At 34.2% G+C, this 21,133-nt stretch overlaps 1 protein-coding gene across 2 annotated transcripts; it reads left to right on the top strand.

Moving 5' to 3' along the window:
• The first annotated feature begins 776 nt into the window (after positions 1-776).
• Positions 777-14,449, top strand: LOC110709754. 2 transcript variants are annotated; one of them, XM_021887986.1, is made up of 17 exons: positions 777-1,449; positions 1,800-1,857; positions 4,409-4,581; positions 4,832-4,999; positions 5,109-5,402; positions 5,553-5,605; positions 6,383-6,467; positions 6,620-6,820; positions 7,470-7,529; positions 8,274-8,353; positions 8,436-8,743; positions 8,886-8,977; positions 9,069-9,198; positions 10,046-12,312; positions 12,410-12,699; positions 13,860-14,027; positions 14,139-14,449. In XM_021887986.1, exons 1-17 carry the CDS (start codon positions 1,060-1,062, stop codon positions 14,266-14,268), a joined length of 4,947 nt encoding a protein of 1,648 aa, XP_021743678.1. In that variant the 5' UTR covers positions 777-1,059; the 3' UTR covers positions 14,269-14,449. The 2 variants fall into 2 exon arrangements, with proteins under 2 accessions (XP_021743678.1, XP_021743677.1); XM_021887985.1 differs by having other exon boundaries at positions 5,517-5,605.
• The last annotated feature ends 6,684 nt before the right edge of the window (positions 14,450-21,133 follow it).

Here is a 21,133-nt window from a genome sequence, read left to right as displayed (position 1 = left end):
CCTAAATTCAATATGAACAAACAATATTATTTATTTATTTAAAATGTATATTGTCGGATAACAAACAATATTAAATTTTGGGTAATAAATATTTTACAATTTTTTTAATTTCTTAGCATTTTATTTTTTAATATTTTATATAATGGTAATTATAGCTCATTTATCTATATTATTAAAAATTATACAAACATATACATAAATAAAAACTCGTATTTTTTTTTCGTATTTGGTATTTTTCTCAATAATATCTAATAAATTGCATAATAGTAACTATAACTTATTAATCTAAATTATATTGAGTATCTTGTATATACTTCATATACAAATTTTAGAAACGTTTTTAAGAAATGATTAGAGTAGGTAAACGACTTCATCTAAATAATTTTTACATTAGGCCAAAAAATTTATGGTCTCTTAATTTCTATATTTTGTTCTAATATTGAATCTTGACACTATTTATAATAATCTTCAAATTTACTCACAATATTTATTTATTTATTTAATTTTTTTTTTGACGAATACTCTCAATATATTATAGTATAGTCAGGTTTGGGTCATATTTAATTCGTCTTGTATGATCAAAGTAATGCATTGACAAACGTGTATAGTTAAAATAAAAAGAAAATTTATAAACAAAGGAATGAAGTATTAAAACGGTAAAACCTGATTCGCTAATACACATAAAACAAGCTTCATTAAATTTATACTTTGTAAATTGTAGTATTGTTCCACATAGGCACCTACTTAGCATTTATTTTAGGTTTTTTTTTTTTTTTTTTTTTTTTTTTATAATCAAAAAATGAAAAACCACCAAAATAAACTTGTATAGTTTACCATGTCTGTCTTAAAAAAAAAACATCCTACGTAGTAATTTACGTAGTATTTAGGAACCCAACAAGTGAACAAGCTCATCCAAATTGCGCGGGAATAAATCTTTCACTCCCTCCATCACTCTTTCTCTCTCCCATCACATGTGAAACTCTAGTGTACTCCCGCTTAAAAAACCCCTAAATTCGATTGAAAAGCCCTAATTTCCAGAAACCCTAGCTCATCAATTCCATGGATAATCCACCTGATCAAACCGATCAACCCCCAATTTCCAATGTCGTCGATCTTCAATCACCGGATCCGAAGCTCGTTCGTCGGAAATTTGTACAAACAACGCTATTTCCTCTCAAGCCGCACGACACCAAAGTCGAGGAAATTGCCGCCGACGACGGCGATGCGGCGGAAGTTGGCGGAAGTCAAGGAGGAAAGAGAAAAAGGGGTAGACCTAAGGGAAGTACTACGCCTCAAAAACGGGGGTCTAAGAAGGTTAATGATACTAAGGTTGAGGTGATTGCCGACGATGACGACGAGGAGGAAGTTTGTGGGAGTCAAGGAGGGAAGCGAAAAAGAGCACGGAATACGAAAGGGAATTCTACGCCATCGAAACGGGTGTCTAAGAAGGTAGTCATTATTTGATTTGATGTGGGTTTGGGTTTTTATGCTTTAATTGTTTGATTGAATGGTGAGAAAGTTGTTTAATTTGAGCTTGATTATGTGGTCTTTTAAAATTTGATTTATATTTTGATATCTTTATTGAACGAGTATGAATGTGGCTAGCTTAAAGTAAACTATGATTATGATTTAGTCGAGTATGGTTGAAATTGGTGGAGTGTTGTTTAGATAATCTTATCCAATGGGGAATGTGTTCATAGTTGTATGTTATTTTACCTTATCTGCTTTGCTGTACATGTTTTTGTTCTACTCACGAAAGATGTTCTTGTTAATCTACGTGCATTGTCGTTGAAAAGCAGGCGGCTGTCAATGGAAAAGATGCTTCTGTTGTTGATCTTGATGATACGGAATCTCCAGGTAGTCCTAAATTAATCTTCTCTTGTTGGTGTCTGTGTTGAGATTTTGTTGTATTTAACAAATTGTCCTGAATATTAATGTTAAACAAATTGATGTTACCTGGAGTTTGTCTCTCTAGCTTTAGGGATGGTAGCATTAGGTTTATATGACATGACGTATGTCATATGTGTATATGACCATGATGCTTCTATAACGGTTTGAAGGCCATGTCAATCATGTGGAAATCTCTTGCGAATCATGAGATGCTAATGGTACTTAACAAGGCTCAGTTGAACAGGCAAAGAGTGTTTTTGGGTAGAAATCATAAAGGGGAAGGGAAGGGAAAGAGGGGGGGGGGGGTGAAAATTGAACTTGCATTATCCTTCTGATTTTTTCTCAAGTCTCATCATTGGAAGATTTTGGTATGTTAAAGAGGCAACAATCACTACATGATTCCAAAACATCATAAGCCCTTTTGTAAAAGGTATTGCCATTACACACCAACCATGGCACTACTCGACTGCCATAGATGTGTACCCCCAAAGAACCCTGTGATTTATTATTTGTGAAAGCAGCACCTGCATTCGCCCATCAAAGTGGGATGGAAGACCAAAATTATCTTTTATATCTAACTGTCTATACCTTTAGTGTAGGTAGAGCGTGGAAATGTATCATATGGATTGTCGTATTTCTTGAGAAACAAGGATCACATTTTGCACTCTTATAGTATAAAATGCAAATTAGGAAACAAGGCTCTAGTTGGCCATTGCACCTTAGATATTAGGAGTGTATTCAAAACTGCAGCCTGCATAAACTCATAAAGGTGGTAAACATCATAGGGGCTTTTGCTATCCAAATGCAATTGGAAGCAGGAATATAGTAAGATTTGGTATTTTGTTAAGTGCTCTATGCCCCATAGAAATATTTACAAAGTGAATGGCTTGAAAAATGGACGATCCAGATTCTTGATTAGCATTATTAAAGCATTAAAATCCAGGAAAATCTTACAGATAGACAACATCATGTTGTACAATGAAGCTTTAAGACTAGCTAATAATCCTCGCAAACTATAAGCTGTGAAATAGAAGCCTGGTGTAAGATGGACATATGATAAAGTCGAGGGGAAACAGTGGATGCTTTCTTGTCCAAGAACCCTCCATAACCGTTCATTAGTCACATAACTGGACTCAAACTTGGCCAGAAGATCCAATTATAAAGATATCTCTAAGGTAGACTTCCATGGCGTTAGATAGCAAACTTAGTGCTACCTTAAGCCTTGCGGTAATTTTGCTGAAGATAAAGTTTTAACTTGGTCTCCCTTGTGACTTAGAGTCAGGTGCCAAACGAAACATCTTTAGCTGCTTACCCACTTAGATGCTTCAAAACCTAACTTTCTCCCCTATCGTGGTCTATGAACTAAATCTCACACAACAGACTGTTGCACTCTCCCCTCATTGACTTTTGATTAGAGAAAAGTTGCATATATTCTCTTAACTTTCTTGCTACTCCATCTGGCACAAGAAGATGCCTGACTTACCAAGATTTATTTGAAATCTGCTCACAAGTTGAATCACTTAAATAAAAGTGAGTATGTTTTTGAAAGTAGAATAGGATAGTAAAATCTAACTCTGAAAAAACAAAGTCAGAGGTGACAATCTAGAGGATTAGTCAGAATTTTCAGCTTGAGTTTTTGGGGTGTGTGTATGGGACTGTTGTTGGACTTCAGCACTTTATTTTTCAAACCAACTCAGACACCATTGAGTATCTGAAGAGCTAAATGTCCCCAAGTAATGATATTTGTAGGGAATCAAACAAGCTGAATATTGGGCCCATTATCATCTTCAGCTGGTTATGAGCAACGACTGATCTGCCTGTCTTAATGGACTGCAGTTATTAAACAATTTTGGCGTTAGAAACATGATAAAGCACCCATATTTACTGTCATGTCCTCACAAACTAAGGGAAAATCGCTTGCGTTTGTTCGGGCATGTAAGACGGAGACCTCGGGGGGCACCGGTACAAAGAGTGGAAGAGTGAGATCATGGAGAGATTAAACGAGGTAGAGGGAGACCTAAAATGACTTGGTTGGAAGGAGTTAGGAAGGATGTGAACCATATGAATTTGCATGAGAATGAGGTATTTGATCCTAAGGGATGGAGGATGAAGATTTTTGTGGATGACTATATGGAATAATCACTTTTGGTTAATGTAGCCGACCTTATGAGATTAAGGCTTTGATTGATTGGTTGATTGTGCACAAGATATAACATAGACATTATGAATGGAGGGAAAGTTCTCCAATTCACATTTACCTTTTCTATGACTAAATTTTTTGTTTGTTTGTTTGTTTGTTTGTTTTTTTTTTTGTTGTTGTTGTTGTTGGTTTTTTTTTTTTTTTTCCACAAGTAGATCAGCGTTAAATTTTATTTCTCTGCTTACCTCTTATATTTGATTATCAGTAGATAAAAAGCTAGTTAGAAATTTTGTCTTGAATGCTTATACTTTTGGCGTCATAAAATGCTTTACCCATTTCTTGAGGGAATATATTTTAATTTGATATTCATTCCTGAAGATGATGCAAGTCCTCATCAACTAAAAACAAAGCAACGTGCTTCAACAAGAAATGGAAGAACTAATGGAAATAAGGCGACATCCACTTCAAAGCTATCAACTCATCCAATAGCTACCCTGCAATCTCCACAGCCTGTTCCTGATCTGTGGCTGGAGGCTAAGAAGACTGCCGAGGTTTGCTTCCAGCATCATCCTTCTAATTTCTTTCTTATGCAATAGTTTTTAATGTCAAGTGATAAATTATGTTGATTGCTTATGTTTTGTTTAAGTCATGAATACTTAGCTCAGCTCTAATTTGCTGTTTTGCTCTCTGCCAGTCTTAGTTTTTTCTTCTAAAAAAATGTATAGTGAAAATTCAGCCTTTAATGAGTTGTTCTCTTAATGTGTAATTTTCTATGTGGCTAACTCTATCAATTCTGATCAGGAAAATTCACGGATTTTTGCTGGAAAGCAGATACACCCATTTTTCTCCTCGTGGAAGGCAGGAAAGAAAGATTTGGAGACTATTGAGGCGGAGAATAATGGGTACTTTAATAAAAGGAAGGAGAGAAATGTTGAGATCGGTCCTATTCATGTTTTTGATAACGTTAAGGTAGATAAACTGTTCTAGTAGGCTTCGTGACACTTCTCTCTCAATTAATGCTTTCTATCTCCAGTTGAGTTGAAGACAATCTGTTTTCTTTCTCATGTTTATTTTACAGGATGATTTAGATTCTATTGATTGGAGCAATTGGACCTTTGATGAGGGGATCTTCAGCACCTCTTGTAATCAAGAAAGGAAAAGATCTTGCTTCGAAGGCATTGTTGGTTCCCTAAATTTTGATGATATTCCGAGAGCTTCAAATACTTCCAGAACTTCACTGCTTCTTAAGGATGTTTCTTTGGCCCATTTCTGTAGTACTGATGAAGACTTTTCTGTAATGTTTACGTACACCTCTCCTATAGTCATCAATGAAGACGTGACACCATGTGACTCGTTGAAGAACTTAGAAAAGGTAAGCACATCATTGTTATACACGAGGTTACGTCTCAAGATTAATTTAAGTCAAATAAAATCTTTGTTTGGTTTGCATTTTACCTGCTGCTCTGACTAAGTGCTGCTTTGTTAGAATTCTGAAGAAACTGAACTTTGTATCTTTGGTAAGGTCGGCCAGGTCAGCACACATTTTGAGCAGCAAAATGTTGTTCCACAGGAAAGGTAGTCATGCACTCTTTGCTTTTAAATTTCAGTGGATGTATCAAGTTTTTGTGTTTAAATACAATGAACATAGATGTGTCATTATATCATATGTCTGTATGTACTATTCTGGTTCTTGGCTCTCCATTTCTATTAGTCTCTACCAGTTCTTGTAAGATATACTCTTTCTCTGTGGAGCTTGTATTAATTTTTTAAAGGACTATCTTATAAAGTCACCAAGGGGTGACATACTGACATCCATATACAGAAGGAAGGCTTGACATAGCCTGTAGAGAGTGTTTAAGTTATTTCGTGGAGGCCCATACTTTTAAGTATTTTGATTCAAGGAAAGCCCTAAAGTAGAAAAAAATAGTGAAACAGTATGGTAGCAATCCCTAGAAGCAGAAACAGTAAAGGAGACAATTAAAAAAAAAAAAAAAGTATGTGGTGGTGGGGATGTTCAGGGTACAAATTCTCTATATACTATATTCTAGGTGTCCATTTTTCGGCTGTCCATAAGATACTTGTGTTGTTATGTCTCCATGATGTCTATGTAGTTATTACATCAATAACTTAACACCTTTTGCTGCTGTTGTCCGCTGATACTGTCTCAATTGCTTTAAACAGTTTTCATGTTGCTCTGGACCAACAAAATGTGATCCTATACAAAAATGTTGCTGCCTTTGACTTTTTGGGCAATTTATATGCTTAGAAGATCCTATTTGTCTCTTAAAGCAATGTTCTGATAGAAGGATATGTCGGTTTTAACAAAACCTAACTGACGTGGTTGACTTGCAGAAATATGGAAGATTATCTCAATCGTGGTAATTATCCAGAGAATAGCATGTGGGCAAACAAATATCATCCAGAAAAGGGATTGGAGGTCTGGCCTTTGAACTTTATCTTGATACAGAACAACTTTTGTTTCTTTTACATACTTCGTATTTGTTTCACTTAACTTTTTGGGGTGGGTGGGTGGGGGAATCGTTATTTAATATGTACTTTTAAATATATCTTCTCCCATTATTTTGGCAGGTTTGTGGTAACAGTGAAGCTGTGAAGTTTATAAATGACTGGCTTCATCGTTGGCATGAAATGGATTTTCGTTTCAGCAAAAGTTCTTACTCTGCTGACAAGTGCTTGATCCAAGATGGTGAATATGATAGTGATTCAGATGCTGAAAATTTAGAGGCATCTGGCTTGAAAAACGTTCTTTTGGTGACAGGGCCTGTTGGGGTATGTTCTTGTTCACAATGCAGTTTATGTTCTAACAGTGTGAGAGTACATAAATGAATTACAATCATGCTTCTGATCTTTATTATAGTCTCTTTGTATGACATGTCCCTTCTTTTCACTGTATGGTCTATTGAATCTGTTCTAATATTTGTCTTCACGTTCAATTTTTTTCTTACAAAAATTTTCATACAGATCAATTATAAAGATATGTTATTGTTATAATTTTTTTTCTACATCAAGAAAACTTTAAAACAGAGTGCTAGTTGTGCTTAGAAGTCAGAACACCAGATTGCAAATTTACCCCGGTCCAGTAACTGTTAGAATTCCCACTGCCTTGGCCCACAAAGATGTTTAATAAGTAATTCTAGCCCACAAAAAAAAACTTGTTATAACAATTCATGAAGAAATACGTGCATTCTGCTCTAACCAAAGACACCACAAATTGCCATAAAAGCATTACACGACAAAATAAACATGCAGCAGTTTCAGTACTCCTCATAATCGCTTACAAAATAGTAAAGCTTGATCCTTTGGTATTTTTCCTGATATAAATCATATCATGTATCACTATGTCAGGTTAACCTGTTCCTTCTCTTTCTGGATGTTTTGTTTCCTTTGATTTTGCTAAGCTCTTTGTTTTGGCATGCAGAGTGGAAAATCGGCGGCCATATATGCTTGTGCAAAAGAGCAAGGCTTCCAAGTCATTGAGGTATGTTGTTATTTTGTTGAAAACCCCGTATTTGTTGCTTGAGGCTAAAAAATCAGCTCTAGTGTCAGTTTGAAGTCAAATGAGCTTCATATTGTCTTGTGTGTTTCCTTACTTTGTTTTGGGTAATCGAGGGGACACAATTTTTTTAGAAGTAAAATAGTTCAATTTTGCTGATTGTTCTGCAGATACTTGCTGCGTTGAGTTTTCAGTTGAGCCTCTTTGGTCTCATTATGTTGTCAGTAACTTAATTAGTGGCCCAACCTTAGTTGTTTCTTTGGATAATGATCTGACTGTGACAGCCTGCTTAAATCATTATTTTTCAATGTAGTCTCATTTTTTATACCTCTAAACAGTACTTTGCTGCATACATGGTGGTAGCATGCGGTTTCTCTAGTAACTGTTGAATGTAAATAGTTGGCTAAAAGGTCTTTAATTGTCCTTTATTGTCTTACCTATAAACTTTTATCTAGTTGCCTAAAGAAGAGCCTGATAACGCTTCTGCATAATTTCAAGGTAGCATATTGTTAAGTTGTGAAAGGCCCGGTGATTTTCCATTTCTATTGTGGGTTTTCTTCTCCCAGTGTAAAAGTGTGTTGTGACTTTTTGGGACATGGAAGTAAACTAATCTCGTTTATGGACTTCTGTAGATCCTGCCACTGGCAGAATTTATCATGGACTATTCTACCTAAACAACTCTTATTCATTTTTCTTGCTGCTTATTCATGCTGTTTCATCTTTTTCAAGGTTAATGCATCAGACTGGAGGAATGGAGCTCTTCTCAAGCAAAAATTTGGCGAGGCTGTAGGATCGCATTTTCTCAAACGGTTTGCCTTTGATGCCCATTGTCTTGAAATCATTCTTAAGATAATCCACAATCTCCTGAAATTGACCTTTTGTATTGCCTAGGGCCCAGGAAAGTCCTAAGGGTAAGCTCAACTTAAAGACTTCACCTGTAAAAACAAATGGAGCAGCAGAACAGTATTTGAACGATGGTTTAGTTGAAGTAATATCTCTCTCAGAAGAGGAAGATTATGTGGGTAATAATGAAAGTCAATACCACGGTAATGGTAAACTTTCTTGTGACAAAGGTGACATCAAATCATTGATACTTTTTGAAGATGTGGATATTACTTTATGCGATGATCGTGGCTTCATTTCTACCATACAACAACTGGCTGATATAGGGAAGCGGCCCATGATATTGACCAGTAATAGTAAGGGATTACTAATGAAGATTTTCTTACAAGTATATCAATAACATTATATATGCTCCACTAGCTTATAAACATGATAAATATTTCTGATATGTTCTCCAATTTATTTGGTTGTGAAGTTATTCACAGTTATAATTTTCAGATGAATGCCCGCTGCTGCCAGACAGTTTGGATAGAGAAGAAGTTTGTTTTACGATGCCATCACTAAAGGAGCTGGCGGACCATATATTTCTGGTTTGACCTTAATAACATCCTCTGACTTTTCTCCTGTTTGGAAGTTTTTCCGTTCACTCATCAAATTTCTCATTGTTGTCTTGTTCTGCAGGTTTCTTCTGCTGAAAAGGCCAACATACAACCTAACCTTATTGAAAGATGCATCAAATTTTGCGGAGGGGACATTCGTAAGACTTTGATGAATCTTCAATTCTGGTGCCAGAGTAAAGAATGCGTTAAAGGTGAGATGGATTTAGAGTGTAATATTGTCTAGGGAGAATACTTTGCTAACCACACATCCTCTCCCCACCACTCCACTCCCCTCCAAACAGCAATACCTTTTAACGAAGGCATGATATAGAGATACATAGCGCAGTCCAGGAGAAAGCTAGACATCAGATTGGAAGCATGTATGCTATGAATTGATATAAGAGGGATACGCAATTTAGGTAGTTGCGTTATGATCTATTGGCATGGGTAATAAGCTAGTTAGTTAGAGAGAGAGAGAGCTTTAATGGAAGGGACACTAGGCAGAAATATTTGAAGTTTTACCCTGCAAAACAATATGCATCTTTAACAGAAAAAGGAAAAAAAAAGGTGGTTTTAACTAAATATCTTAGATAATAGGTTTTTTTTTTTTTTTTTTTTTTTTTTTTTTTTTTTTTTTTTTTTAAACTAATTTGCTTAAATTTTGAAATACATATGAAGATGTAAATTCTAAACATGTTAATTCAACCCTAAAAAACAGAAAGCATTTATTATAACAATTTCAGAGCTCAGGTCAAAGACTAGTATATCATATTTGAAATGTAGGTATATATTTTGCTCATTCAGTTCAGCATATTGTCTGAAATCCTTTAAGATGTTATCGCTAGGTACATATATTTTGAATTGCATGTACATATGTACATATATATCAGAGTGTAGGCTTGATGAAAATTATGTACATTCTTCTTGCGAATGATCTATCTAAAGTTTTATAATAATGAAGAACCTGTAGTTCAAATTAAAGTATTTGTTATATTTATATACAAAGTATATATTATTTCCAAAAGCGTTTTTATCAGATTAGTCTTTTTAATGCTTCAGATGGAAATATGCGAAGTATATTCAGTCCTCTGATGTTCAATCTGGAAGCTGGCCACCGTGTATTGCCTAAACTGATTCCTTGGGCATTACCTTCTTCATTATCTGAGTTTGTTGAAGCAGAAGTTGCCAAATCCTTCTGCAAAATGGAAGAAAATCATAGCTTGTTAGGACTGATTGAGGAAGAAGAGTCGGGTGATATCAGTATACAGGATCAATTGGATCTTGATATAAGTGAATCAGCAAGCATTGAGGCAAAGAAAGAAGCAATTTTAAGCGGAGATTGCTTTCTACATGTAGATAATGATATAATAGAAGGAAGCAATACTTGTGAGTTCTTCAATTCTTCAGGCTCTCCAGTAGCATTTACTCGCCGCAATGTCCGCAGAAAATCTGACACCGTGCTGTCTGAATCTGAAGATGAGATCTGTAATAATGAATATCTTGCTGTTTCAGACAGTTTGCCTGGTGATGGTAATGATACATTATCTCAGAATTCTCAGTTTTCTGTCCTTCACCTAGCTTTAGAGGGACTTTCAAATAGTGTTGGTGGACAGTTACTTCAGTCTGGAGCAAAAGAAGTAGAATTAGCCAGACACCGGTCACCAGACATGGAACATGCTAACGACTTCAACTTTTTTGCTGTGGGTAATTCATGTAAGCAATCAACTGACCTTTTGGTACACTCTGCAGAGGAAAAGCATCAACATCTGGAATTTGTCCGTGCAAACTGCAGTAGTAATGGGGATAACAAGGACTCTCTGAGCCTGTTGAATGACCTTCTTGCACATACTCAAGATGGAAACTTAGATACCAACATGCACCAATTTCCTGTAGTGGATTATGAAATGTTTTCAATCATTGGCAACTCTAATAATCAGTCAGCGCATCAAGTCTTTCATTTTGGAGATGCAAATGGTGTGAAGATAGAGACAGAAAACGCCGGCAATCTGTGTTTGGACCCGTTGAGCGACCAGGTACGAACTTGCAAAGAGGGGGAAAACCCAATAAAGAGATGCCTGTTTACACCTCCAACGCATGCTGATCCCATCAGTGGTACCATAGGTAGTACAAGGAATCAGTCCACTGGCCAACTCATGCAGTGCATAGAGAAGGCTAGCATGGCTGAGCCTCAGCATTGGCATCTTGAAATGGGAACTGTGAATCTTGATGGTCCAGTAATAGCTGATGTCTCTTTCAATCCATCATTTGACCATCTGAATCTGGAAAAAACTCAAAACAGTGAGAATCAGCATCCAGAAACAGCAAGTGCCAACCCTTTCAGCTATACAGCACTGGGCGACTCTTTTAACCCTTCAAATGACCAGCTATTTCATTTCGTAGAAGCTAAAGAGAAGGAAATTCAGCGCCAACATCCAGAGACAGTTGATAGAAGTGACAATAGTTTTGTAGCTGTGGATGTTCCCTTGTTGCAATTAAGTAACCAGTTCTGTGAAATAGGAAAGGAGAAAGAAATCCAACAGCAACATCCACAAGTTCCCACTGTCAAGCATGCTAGCTGTCTGCAAGTAGGTGATTCTCTGAAACTAATGAGTGAACAAATATATAGAGATGAGGCAAAAGCAAAAAGTGCCCAACATCTATTACCTGATAAGAAGAATGTGTTTGGTTTCGCAAGCTTTCCTGCTGTAGATAATTCTCCAAACCCGTTAGATGGGCAAACACTAAATTTGGCAAAAGCAGAGGAGCATCATCGCCAATATTCAGATGCTACAAATTTTAATCACTTTAAAGATCAGTGTCAGTCATTCGACATGTCCTATGTACCAGAGTCAACATTTGTTCCAGAGACTGAAGTTAATGATGGAACAGAGTGTCCATCAGGAACAGATATGATGGAAATTGTCTCGCCAATTGCAACTGACGATGCTGACCCATCTGTTATTGGACATCAAGCTTCTGACTATAGATTCTGTGGTATTGACTTAAATTTGAATGCAAGGGATGAAGAGATGGGAGATTCTCATCGTGAAAATGAACATCATGAGCCCAGCACCTCTGGATGTCAGGTGATGGATGAGTGCAGTCGCATGGATTTCTTTAAGAAATCTAAGAAATCTAGGAGTTCTGCATTAAAAGTAAAAAATCCTGTGCAGGAAAGGTGGAATGAACTCCGGCAGACAGATTTGGGGCAGTATTGTGTCACAGAACATAAAAATGCTCTTCAACTTGTGGAGTTGGGTTATAGAATGAGCAATTTAATTTCAGAGGGTGATCTTTTACTTCATGACTATGAATTTTTACTCAATGTAAGCAACTCAGATGATTTTTAGCTTTACTGTTTATTCTCACTATTCTATGTTATGGTCATTTTTTTCATCTATGATAATTTGTTTATGGTTGCAGGATTCATCAGGTCTTAGTGAGGAAGATTTTTCCTTTGGTTTGCATGATCAGCAAATTCAGATGGCATTTTACATTGCACAATATGGCTATTTTTTGTATGCTAAAGAAATTGATGCTTTGCAATCAAAGCTGGGCCTTGCCAACAATCTGCATCTAGGTTGGGAGATGCTCATATCAACAACCAATTCAATGGCATTAGGAAAGTTACTAAGTCTAAATAAGAGGCAAATTCCATTGATTGACACGAGCATAAAGCAGGCAGCAACAACAGTTGATATTTCATCCACAAGGTCTGAACATGAACTTAGTTATGTGCTTGACTGTGATAAATGCATTGCATAGTTATAATTGATTTAAACCAATTCCATAATGTTCCTTGTGTCAGAACTAGGAGCTTGTTCCTTTTAGCTGAACATTCCCACTCATGAGCTGAATTTGGTGTGTTTTGTGTGTTGTGAAATGTAGCTATAGCCTAATATAAACTTTTTTTCTCTCATAGAGTTGTATCCTGTTGATCTCAATGCTGTTGCCACCTAATAAGTTTACAGGTCACTGTAATTCTTGTTTGCATTTTCGCCTGTTTAGTCATGAATTGTAAATAAAATGACCATATATGCACCCTCCTGGCAGTAATTAAATGGGGATTTTTTTTTTTTTCCCTGAAGTGAAGACAAACTGTCTTAATTTTGCATTTAGGAATACCTTTGCAATTTTTAAAAGCATTGGCTTATTTGGGGTGACTACGGGGGAAGTTGCACACACGCGCGCACGCACACACACACACTTGTGGAGGAGGATGTGGACTAGGACCAACAAAGTAAGAGGATCAGATCCAAGTCAAGATTTATTCTAGCTGAACCAAAACATGAACTTGGAGGTGTTAGCACGATGGTTGTCATTGATATAGATTGTCTGTTGATACACTTAATTCAGAAGGCTTTGGTATGGCATGACTTTTAGGACAGTGGATTGGGATTGCTATATGCTGGACAACTTTCTTCGATATTTGGTTTTTTTTTGGTGAGATGTTTTGTTGAATAAATGTGGAAAATAAATTATAATAAACAGTGGTGCCATTTATGGCCTGTTTATTAGTTGCATAATGGGAATGATTTTGTTTGTAATTATGTGAAGAAATTCCTATTTCAATTTCTATAGTAATGCTAGTCCATCCCCAAATACCTCGTATATTTCTTTGAATTTCATTACCAAACATTACTATTTTAGAGGTAGTATTGAGTGGTAGGGATGTTGGTGTTCTACTTCATTAAATTTTAAGATTTCAAATTTTTATTGTCCAGTTTAATTTTCGTTATACACGTTCTCTGGTTAATTTATCAAGCCCTTCAAGTTTCCAGTTTCATGTAATATTTGTGGTTTGTCTCCTATGTCTTGTGATTCTGTGAAATTCTTTTATAGAGTATATCTAATCCGCTGTGACCTATTGCAGAGAAAGGGAGATGTGCCTACAGAATATTGTTCAGTCAGTAGTTCCATTGAGATCTTACTTGACAGTAAGAGGATCTGTACTCCATGATTATCTATCTTCGCTGACTCACATTTCGAGATCAGAGGCTTCCCGATCGGCTGAAGCTGCTGAGAAGACAAAGCGAAGGAGGTAAGTTACTGGCTGTTGTTCAATTGACCTTGTTACTGGTATTATCAAAAAGAAACAATTTCATTCCTGAAAACATGTAATTACTATTAAACTAAGTTTTGTGCATTGCAGAGTACGTGTTGCCAAAAATTATTTAAGCTGCGGCGGTCTAGACTTGTCACAAGACGATATCTTAAAGCTGAATGAGTACGATTTTTGTCGAAGAGATTCATCCAAATCAACACCCGAAACTTATAGGTAGAAAACATCAACTATTTGTAATTAAGCTGATCATTATAAGATGGCTGTTGTAGTCTTGTAGAGTTGTAGATAGATAAGATAGCTTATGTTGATCCTTCATTCTTGTCAGCATAAAGTTCAACGAGCAGGATTTGTTGTAAATGCTACAGTATTTATGATTAAATTAGCTCTTTAAATTCAAAGGTAACTTCTCACCATCAGTTTCAAGTAGTGGCATCGGGTACAATTGAAGTTACTCTATGGCTATCTTTCTGGGTCTATCGTAAAGAGGGCTTACTAATGATTCGCCTTCTCTCCCTTTAAAAAAAATTAAAATAAATAAATTATAAGCTAACAAACAGTGTACTGTGTGTTAGTATATTTCACCCATCAAATTGACAAATTTTATCTTTTTCACAAAAATAAGACCTGGGTTTCATGTTATTTCGAGAACCTAGTGATAGAATACTGTCATATGCTCATACTCCATCTATGCAAATGCAGTCTGTAGACCTGTAAGTCTGTAACATAAATACAGTACATAGTACAGTCTAGAAATATAATTGCAGTAGAGAAGAGTTTGTGTACACTTAACATGTTACAGGCTTATTGTAGTTACCGTGGTAACACCACACACATTGGGTTAATTCTACATGTCTACTTCGAGCTACACTACTCCCTTCGTCTCATTATACTATCTGTTTATGATCAAAATCTATAGCCACTGATTTACTTCATATAACTAAATAATTTTAATTAATCATAAAATATACCATTACCAACCATTAATATTTCACTATCAATCATCAAAGGTGTGTGCCTTACGAGTAATTATTGCATGATATTGGACCAATGCTCTTCCGCATTACATAATGGTTGTTGCCTAAATTTTTAACAGATATACGGCGTTTGTTCCTAATTGATCCTTTGGTCTTTCCATCTCTTTTCTTTATAATTTTTTTTTTACTTTTTAATGGGTACATTTACTATTTTAACCTTATTACGATCATTTTAGACTAAAGGTATGGTATTACGAAGTATAAATTTAGAATTGCTCAATTGTTTGTTCTATTTCCTTTATTTAAGTCTCACGGCACGGGCCGTGATGAAGCAAACGATGCAACTAATATAAGACGAATGATATTTTACTTATTGTTAGTTTAGCAAGCTGATTGAGTAAAAGTTGGGTTGATTTGTGTGTTATAATGGTCACAAGATGCCCACTCATTACAAGAATGTTGAACACTAACTTGTCTCTTCTATCTTCTTCTGAGTAGAAATGTTTAACCAACCGATATTAAGATAACATGGATTTACAAGTTTTTGCGCACTAAAATGGCTTTCATCAGCTGGCACAAATTCCTATTTGTCCGGTATTCCTATTTTTCTTACTTTTTTGAGTTGTGATGATTCTGGTTCTGCTTGTCATGTGATGTTTGAATTAGAGAAATGCTATTAATTTAGTTTTATTGATATTTGTAACTATGATTATACATAATTAATAAGAAAAGTGAGTAAAATTATATATACAACCACAAGACCACGTAGAACTGATATAAGGAGGTAAAAGTGAAAATATAACAATAATCAACACGTGATTTTGTCATATTTTAGTAAAAGTTAAATTTTTGTTGTGGTAGATAGAAAATCATGAGGTGCATGTCATTTGATGAAGATGAGCATAAAATGCAATCCTATTGTCCTTCATAAATTTTATTTATTAAATGCGAAGTATGAAGTATATCTATTGTTTGCTAAAATCCTATCCTATCCTATATATAAAGTGAAAGGGGTTTTCGGTGATAAATTTCACTTTCCCAAATACCCCTCTCATTTTATTTATTTTTTTTTTAAAAAAAACTGTCATCCTTTAAAAAAAAACTACCATATTTGTTCAAAAAAAAAAATTCCATCTTTTCTTTCTAATTTGTTTTTTTTTGAGAAAAGTCAAATTTTACTATTTTTAAATCCACTAATATTTTTTTATTATAATAATGAAGGAAGATAATATGTGGGAAAAAAAAGAATCGAGCTTGATAGATTACTTATATTGCACACACACGCATTGTATGTGTCTCTTAACTTGTTGTAATAAGTTAAAAGCCATCTTAAAATTCCTACTCATTAAGAATTATTCTAAAAGTTACTATTAAAATAATTTACAACAATTGTATACAAAAGTTTTTGACTTTTTAGATGGAAATCATGTCCTCCCTTCTCTTATAGAATTACCATATCTCTATTTTCTTTAAGATATAAATAATACAATTACCAAATTCAGAAAATTCTCAAAGGATAAAACGAAATACTGTATAAAAGTTAAAGATAGTTGGAAATTAATCTTCCTTGGTGATAGAAAAAAAAAAATTGTGTGAAAAAAGTAGTGGTTTCAATAATTGGGAAGTTGGGGGTTAAAAAAAGTTTAACTGTTAGGCCCAAAAAAGGCAGTCTTAAATTGGAGTATTCAGAGAAGAAGATAGGGCCCGGCGAATTAATCGGGAGTAATTTCTATACATTCAATCATAATTTTCACCTCAAATTGTTATCATCTCTTTTCAATCGATCATCTCCAAATTAAACAATTGATAGCGAGTACTTGAGTATGAATTTTGAGGGTGCTTAATTTCTCATGACCACGAACTTCTTTCTCGCAACCTTCTGTCTCTCATACCGACTATGTTTTACCTCGCGTATAACAATATAAGAATATATAATAAATGATTTAAGTATAATCTTCCTAGTTCTTTCACAAAGGGACTACACTCTTTTTCTTAAACAAGCAATACCCATTATGGACCATCATTCTAGACCCAAATTAATTAGTCTTTTTTACAAACAAAAAACAATCTCATTATTTGTGCATGCCCAAAATTCATACTCCCTCCGTCCCCGAAACTTCGACCCTTTTGGGTTGATTTCGCGGGTATTAAGAAGTTAAATTGGAAGTGTAAGAGTGTATAGGGAAACTAAGAAAACTACATTGAAAAGGGAAATTTACATTGGAATTGCAAAAAAGTAGAGAGAGAAAGTAATAAAAGTATATAGAAAAAGCAAAATTTGCATGGGGAAGCTAATGTTGCACAAATATTATTGCAAATTAAAGGGTATTAAAATGCAAATGGGATGAACATTTTGAGACTAAAATTAGACCATAAGGATCGAAGTTTCGGGAACGGAGGGAGTACTATATAGCAATAATAAATGGAGTACCTCGTAGTTGGTTGTGCATCACATACCTTCCAACGTTCACAATTGGTATAAGAAAGGCCAAAATTTGATAAAAGTGATGTATAGCATAATCCAAGCAATGATGCTTCATCACCATTCCAATTTTTATTATTATTATTTTTTTCTAAATCACTTTTAAAAAGCAAATAAATTAGTACTCGTATTTATTTGATGACAAAATATTAGATAAACACTTTGATGACAAAATTTGACAAAAAAGGTACACATTATTTAGCCAATTAGGAGGAAGAAGACACTAATAAAGTAAGGAAAGGATCTCAAAAATAATGATACGAAATATGGAAGCAGCTTTTGGTATGATTTCAATTTGTCATTATATGCATGCATGCATTATATATGCCTGGTACATGCTGGTACGAATCTTAGCCTCATAAATAACAATGATGCAATTGCATATATATGCCTATGTATGTCAAGCTCTCTGTTATTGAAATTTGTACAATGAGTGCACATACATAACCTTAATACTAGCTCTGTCTAAAAAAAAAAAAAAAAAAAAAAAAAAAAAAAACCTTAATGCTAATGCCAAGGTACAAGTTCCATGAATGGATAGAGATGTAGTGTTGGGATCTTATCGAATTTGATCAAGGGTAGCCTCTTTTGATTGCTTTGCTTATTTGTCTAACTGTTAAACTGCTGACGTAAAATAAAATACTCCCTCCGTCCCTTATCTACATGCCTACTTTTTTTTTTGGGGTTTCAAAACTACATGTCTATTTTAATTTAAAGAATGTACTTTTTGACAATATTCCCTCTTTTTGATGAGTTGTCATCAATTTTCTTTTGACATCATTTTCCAACACTTTCTCTTTCTATCTTTTCAATATTTACCAACTACATTTCCTTTCTCTCTATCTCTTTCTAACCCCACATTCATATTTATACTTCCCAATCATGGGTTTTAAGGAATATTTAAATTCCTTAATTTCCGTGAAAAATGGGAAATAGGCATGTAGATAAGGGACGGAGAGAGTATTGATTATTTATACTTGTACTAATATTTTCTATTAGTCAGATTAATTGACATATTTTCCTCTCAATAATTGATCAAACATTTCTGGAAATTTTGAAAATTACTTTTGCGTTATATGTTTAAGAGAACAATCTATCAAAGTTGGATCCTCTAGTTCTCATCGACCTTGAATTAAAATTTAGACCATTTAATCTAAGTCATACATTATCTGTTGCATTCACTACAAATTAAAATATTTATTGCACCCTTATCTTGATTAAATTGTCACATTCCCACCCTTTAACTAAAAATAAAATGCAGATAGTACTTTCAGTATTATTCAATTCACAGGATTGTACATTTGGAAACATAATGCACCATTAAGTTGGTAAAATTTGTGTTATTAGCTTTTCGTACTATAATACTCCGTTTATCGTAAATGTTTAACTATCATAAACATGCATGAATCTTGTCATTAAATATTAAGTACACTTTAATGTTAACTTGTTGTACAACAGTAAATTAATTTTTGCACCTAGCTGCCTTTTGTTTGTTTTGTCGTTTGTACTTTGTGCACATGTATTAGGAGTCATTCCTACCACAATTGTTTATACGGGTAAAATGGGATAATACCCCGATTAATGGTAAACAATAAGTATTTGCAATAACCACAATTGGAGAGATATTACCAACCTTATTTTATCTTAATTCATACAAAGTGTAATATTTAAATTTAAATAAGTTTCAATCAAATTAAGAAAAAACCCTACATTATAACAATTCAAATAAAATTACATTTATAACAATTCAAATAAATAAAAGTACAATAAGTACATACAACATACAATTATACGTCCAGACAAGTTAGATTTTATCTAAACACTTTTATAATCTAACTCTCTCATGTTTAATCAAACTTACTTAATTGGTAGAGATAGTGAGGAACTCACCTTATAATTTTGGGGTCACAAGTTCGAGGTTCACCAATTACATATGTTTGGGAGTAGGAGTTTTCTTATCTCCCCCACTACTTGACATGTGAGAAATGCTAATTCAGTAGCTCTCTGTATTGCAAATACGAGTAATAGGTTAAAGTACGTACTATTACAACTACTCAGTACTTCGTTATGTCCAACTTCACGGGACGACCAAGGAGTATAATCTACTCTAATATACTATACACATCATTTCAGCCTGTTTGAACAGAGGTATCATTGTGCTAATATTCCACAATCTTAATTACCTGGTGGACATAATTAATTTGCAATTAATTTAAGAAGAAGAACTTATCAAGTGACCAAAAATCAGAGACATCGATTGAGTGTACAATACTTAACTATACTCTTTAAAGTCCTTATTTTATGAAGACGTGCCGTGTGCCCTTACTTTTGTCCGTGGGAATCAACTTCATTTAAGAAAGTTTGATATTTGGCATTCTAGGGTCATTTCAAAACTGAGGGATATATTTCCTCCGTTTCTTTTTAGTTGCTACGCTTTTCTATTTTGAAAATTGTTAATTACTTATAATACTTTTCATTTTTGACATTTTTTTTTTCCTCTCTCTCTCTCCTACCCACATGAGTCCCTCTTATTTTTCTCTTTATCTCTCTCCTCTTCAAAAATTATCTAACTAGAAGACCATGAAAATAAAAGTGTTACAGATAAAATAAACGGAGGAAGTAATATATACTCCTTATATCAAGAAAAATCTTGACATATTCTCCTCTTCTTTGCACGACTTAATTTTACCAATTCTAACTTAACTTTTATTTGATTTGATTTGATCATATATGTATTGAGAATAAAGGTTATAGATTGGTCATGTATAACTTTCCTTATTAAGAAAAGACTTCAAATAATCCCTTGATTTTTATACTTGTACCAGTAACTTAGAATCAATCTACATTGAAGGACATTATTTGAAAGATGCAACTCATGAAAGGTATGTATATCTATAAATAGAAGTACTTAAAATATGGAATATGGATACATCAATTGGAAGGAGTGGAATGAAGAGACAATAATGGTGAAGTAGGGAGACTACCTCACAGAAATTTACTATGTACAAACTTTTTCAAAACTTTGTAATAAATATCATATTATCATTTCATATTTACATAGGGAATTTGACAAAGGTTTTTCCCTAAATTATTACTTGTATATATAATATGGAGTTAATAAGAGATATTTAAGTTCAAGTTTACAACTATACTCGTAATAGGTTTAAATCAGTTTTGATTAACTCAAATAAATAAATTCATATAAGTTCAGTTAAATTTATACTAGTAATGATCAAGTGAATAAAAAGCGTAATAATAATAATAATCATCATCACAAGGACAAGTACATAATAGATTAAACATTGACACATCGTAATCCAAAAAATTTAGTTACACTACTGAATCTGTCACTAACAACCAATAACTCTCGACACCACATACACATAAATTAAAGTTTGGAGTAATAAATATCCCTATGCTACTTTAGGCAAATAAATCTCTAGTTAGTTGGTCCGCTTCATTTAGCGTGTTATGTCCAAGATATAGAGGTGTCCCTCTTTCCTAGTTAAATTCACGTTTTAAGGATTTATACAACTTGATAAAGAGGGCAATTCATGCAATATGTTAATGTTCACGGGGGTCATTTGAAAGAGATGATACTAAATAACATATAAAACCCAGTTACA

This window comes from Chenopodium quinoa, unplaced genomic scaffold (assembly GCF_001683475.1).
Source record: "Chenopodium quinoa cultivar QQ74 unplaced genomic scaffold, ASM168347v1, whole genome shotgun sequence".
NCBI classification, from domain to species: domain Eukaryota; kingdom Viridiplantae; phylum Streptophyta; class Magnoliopsida; order Caryophyllales; family Amaranthaceae; genus Chenopodium; species Chenopodium quinoa.
The sequence above is the reverse complement of the archived record's forward strand: the minus strand, read 5'-3'. Positions and strand labels throughout refer to the sequence as shown.

What these genes read in the sequence shown, in the direction of transcription:
- LOC110709754 (XM_021887985.1), top strand. Translation starts at nt 1,060, where the DNA reads ATGGATAATCCACCTGATCAAACCGATCAACCCCCAATTTCCAATGTC. An exon ending in AGGCTAAGAAGACTGCCGAG is followed by an intron (nt 4,582 to 4,831) that starts GTTTGCTTCCAG and finishes AATTCTGATCAG; the next exon opens with GAAAATTCACGGATTTTTGC. An exon ending in GTTGATATTTCATCCACAAG is followed by an intron (nt 12,700 to 13,859) that starts GTCTGAACATGA and finishes GACCTATTGCAG; the next exon opens with AGAAAGGGAGATGTGCCTAC.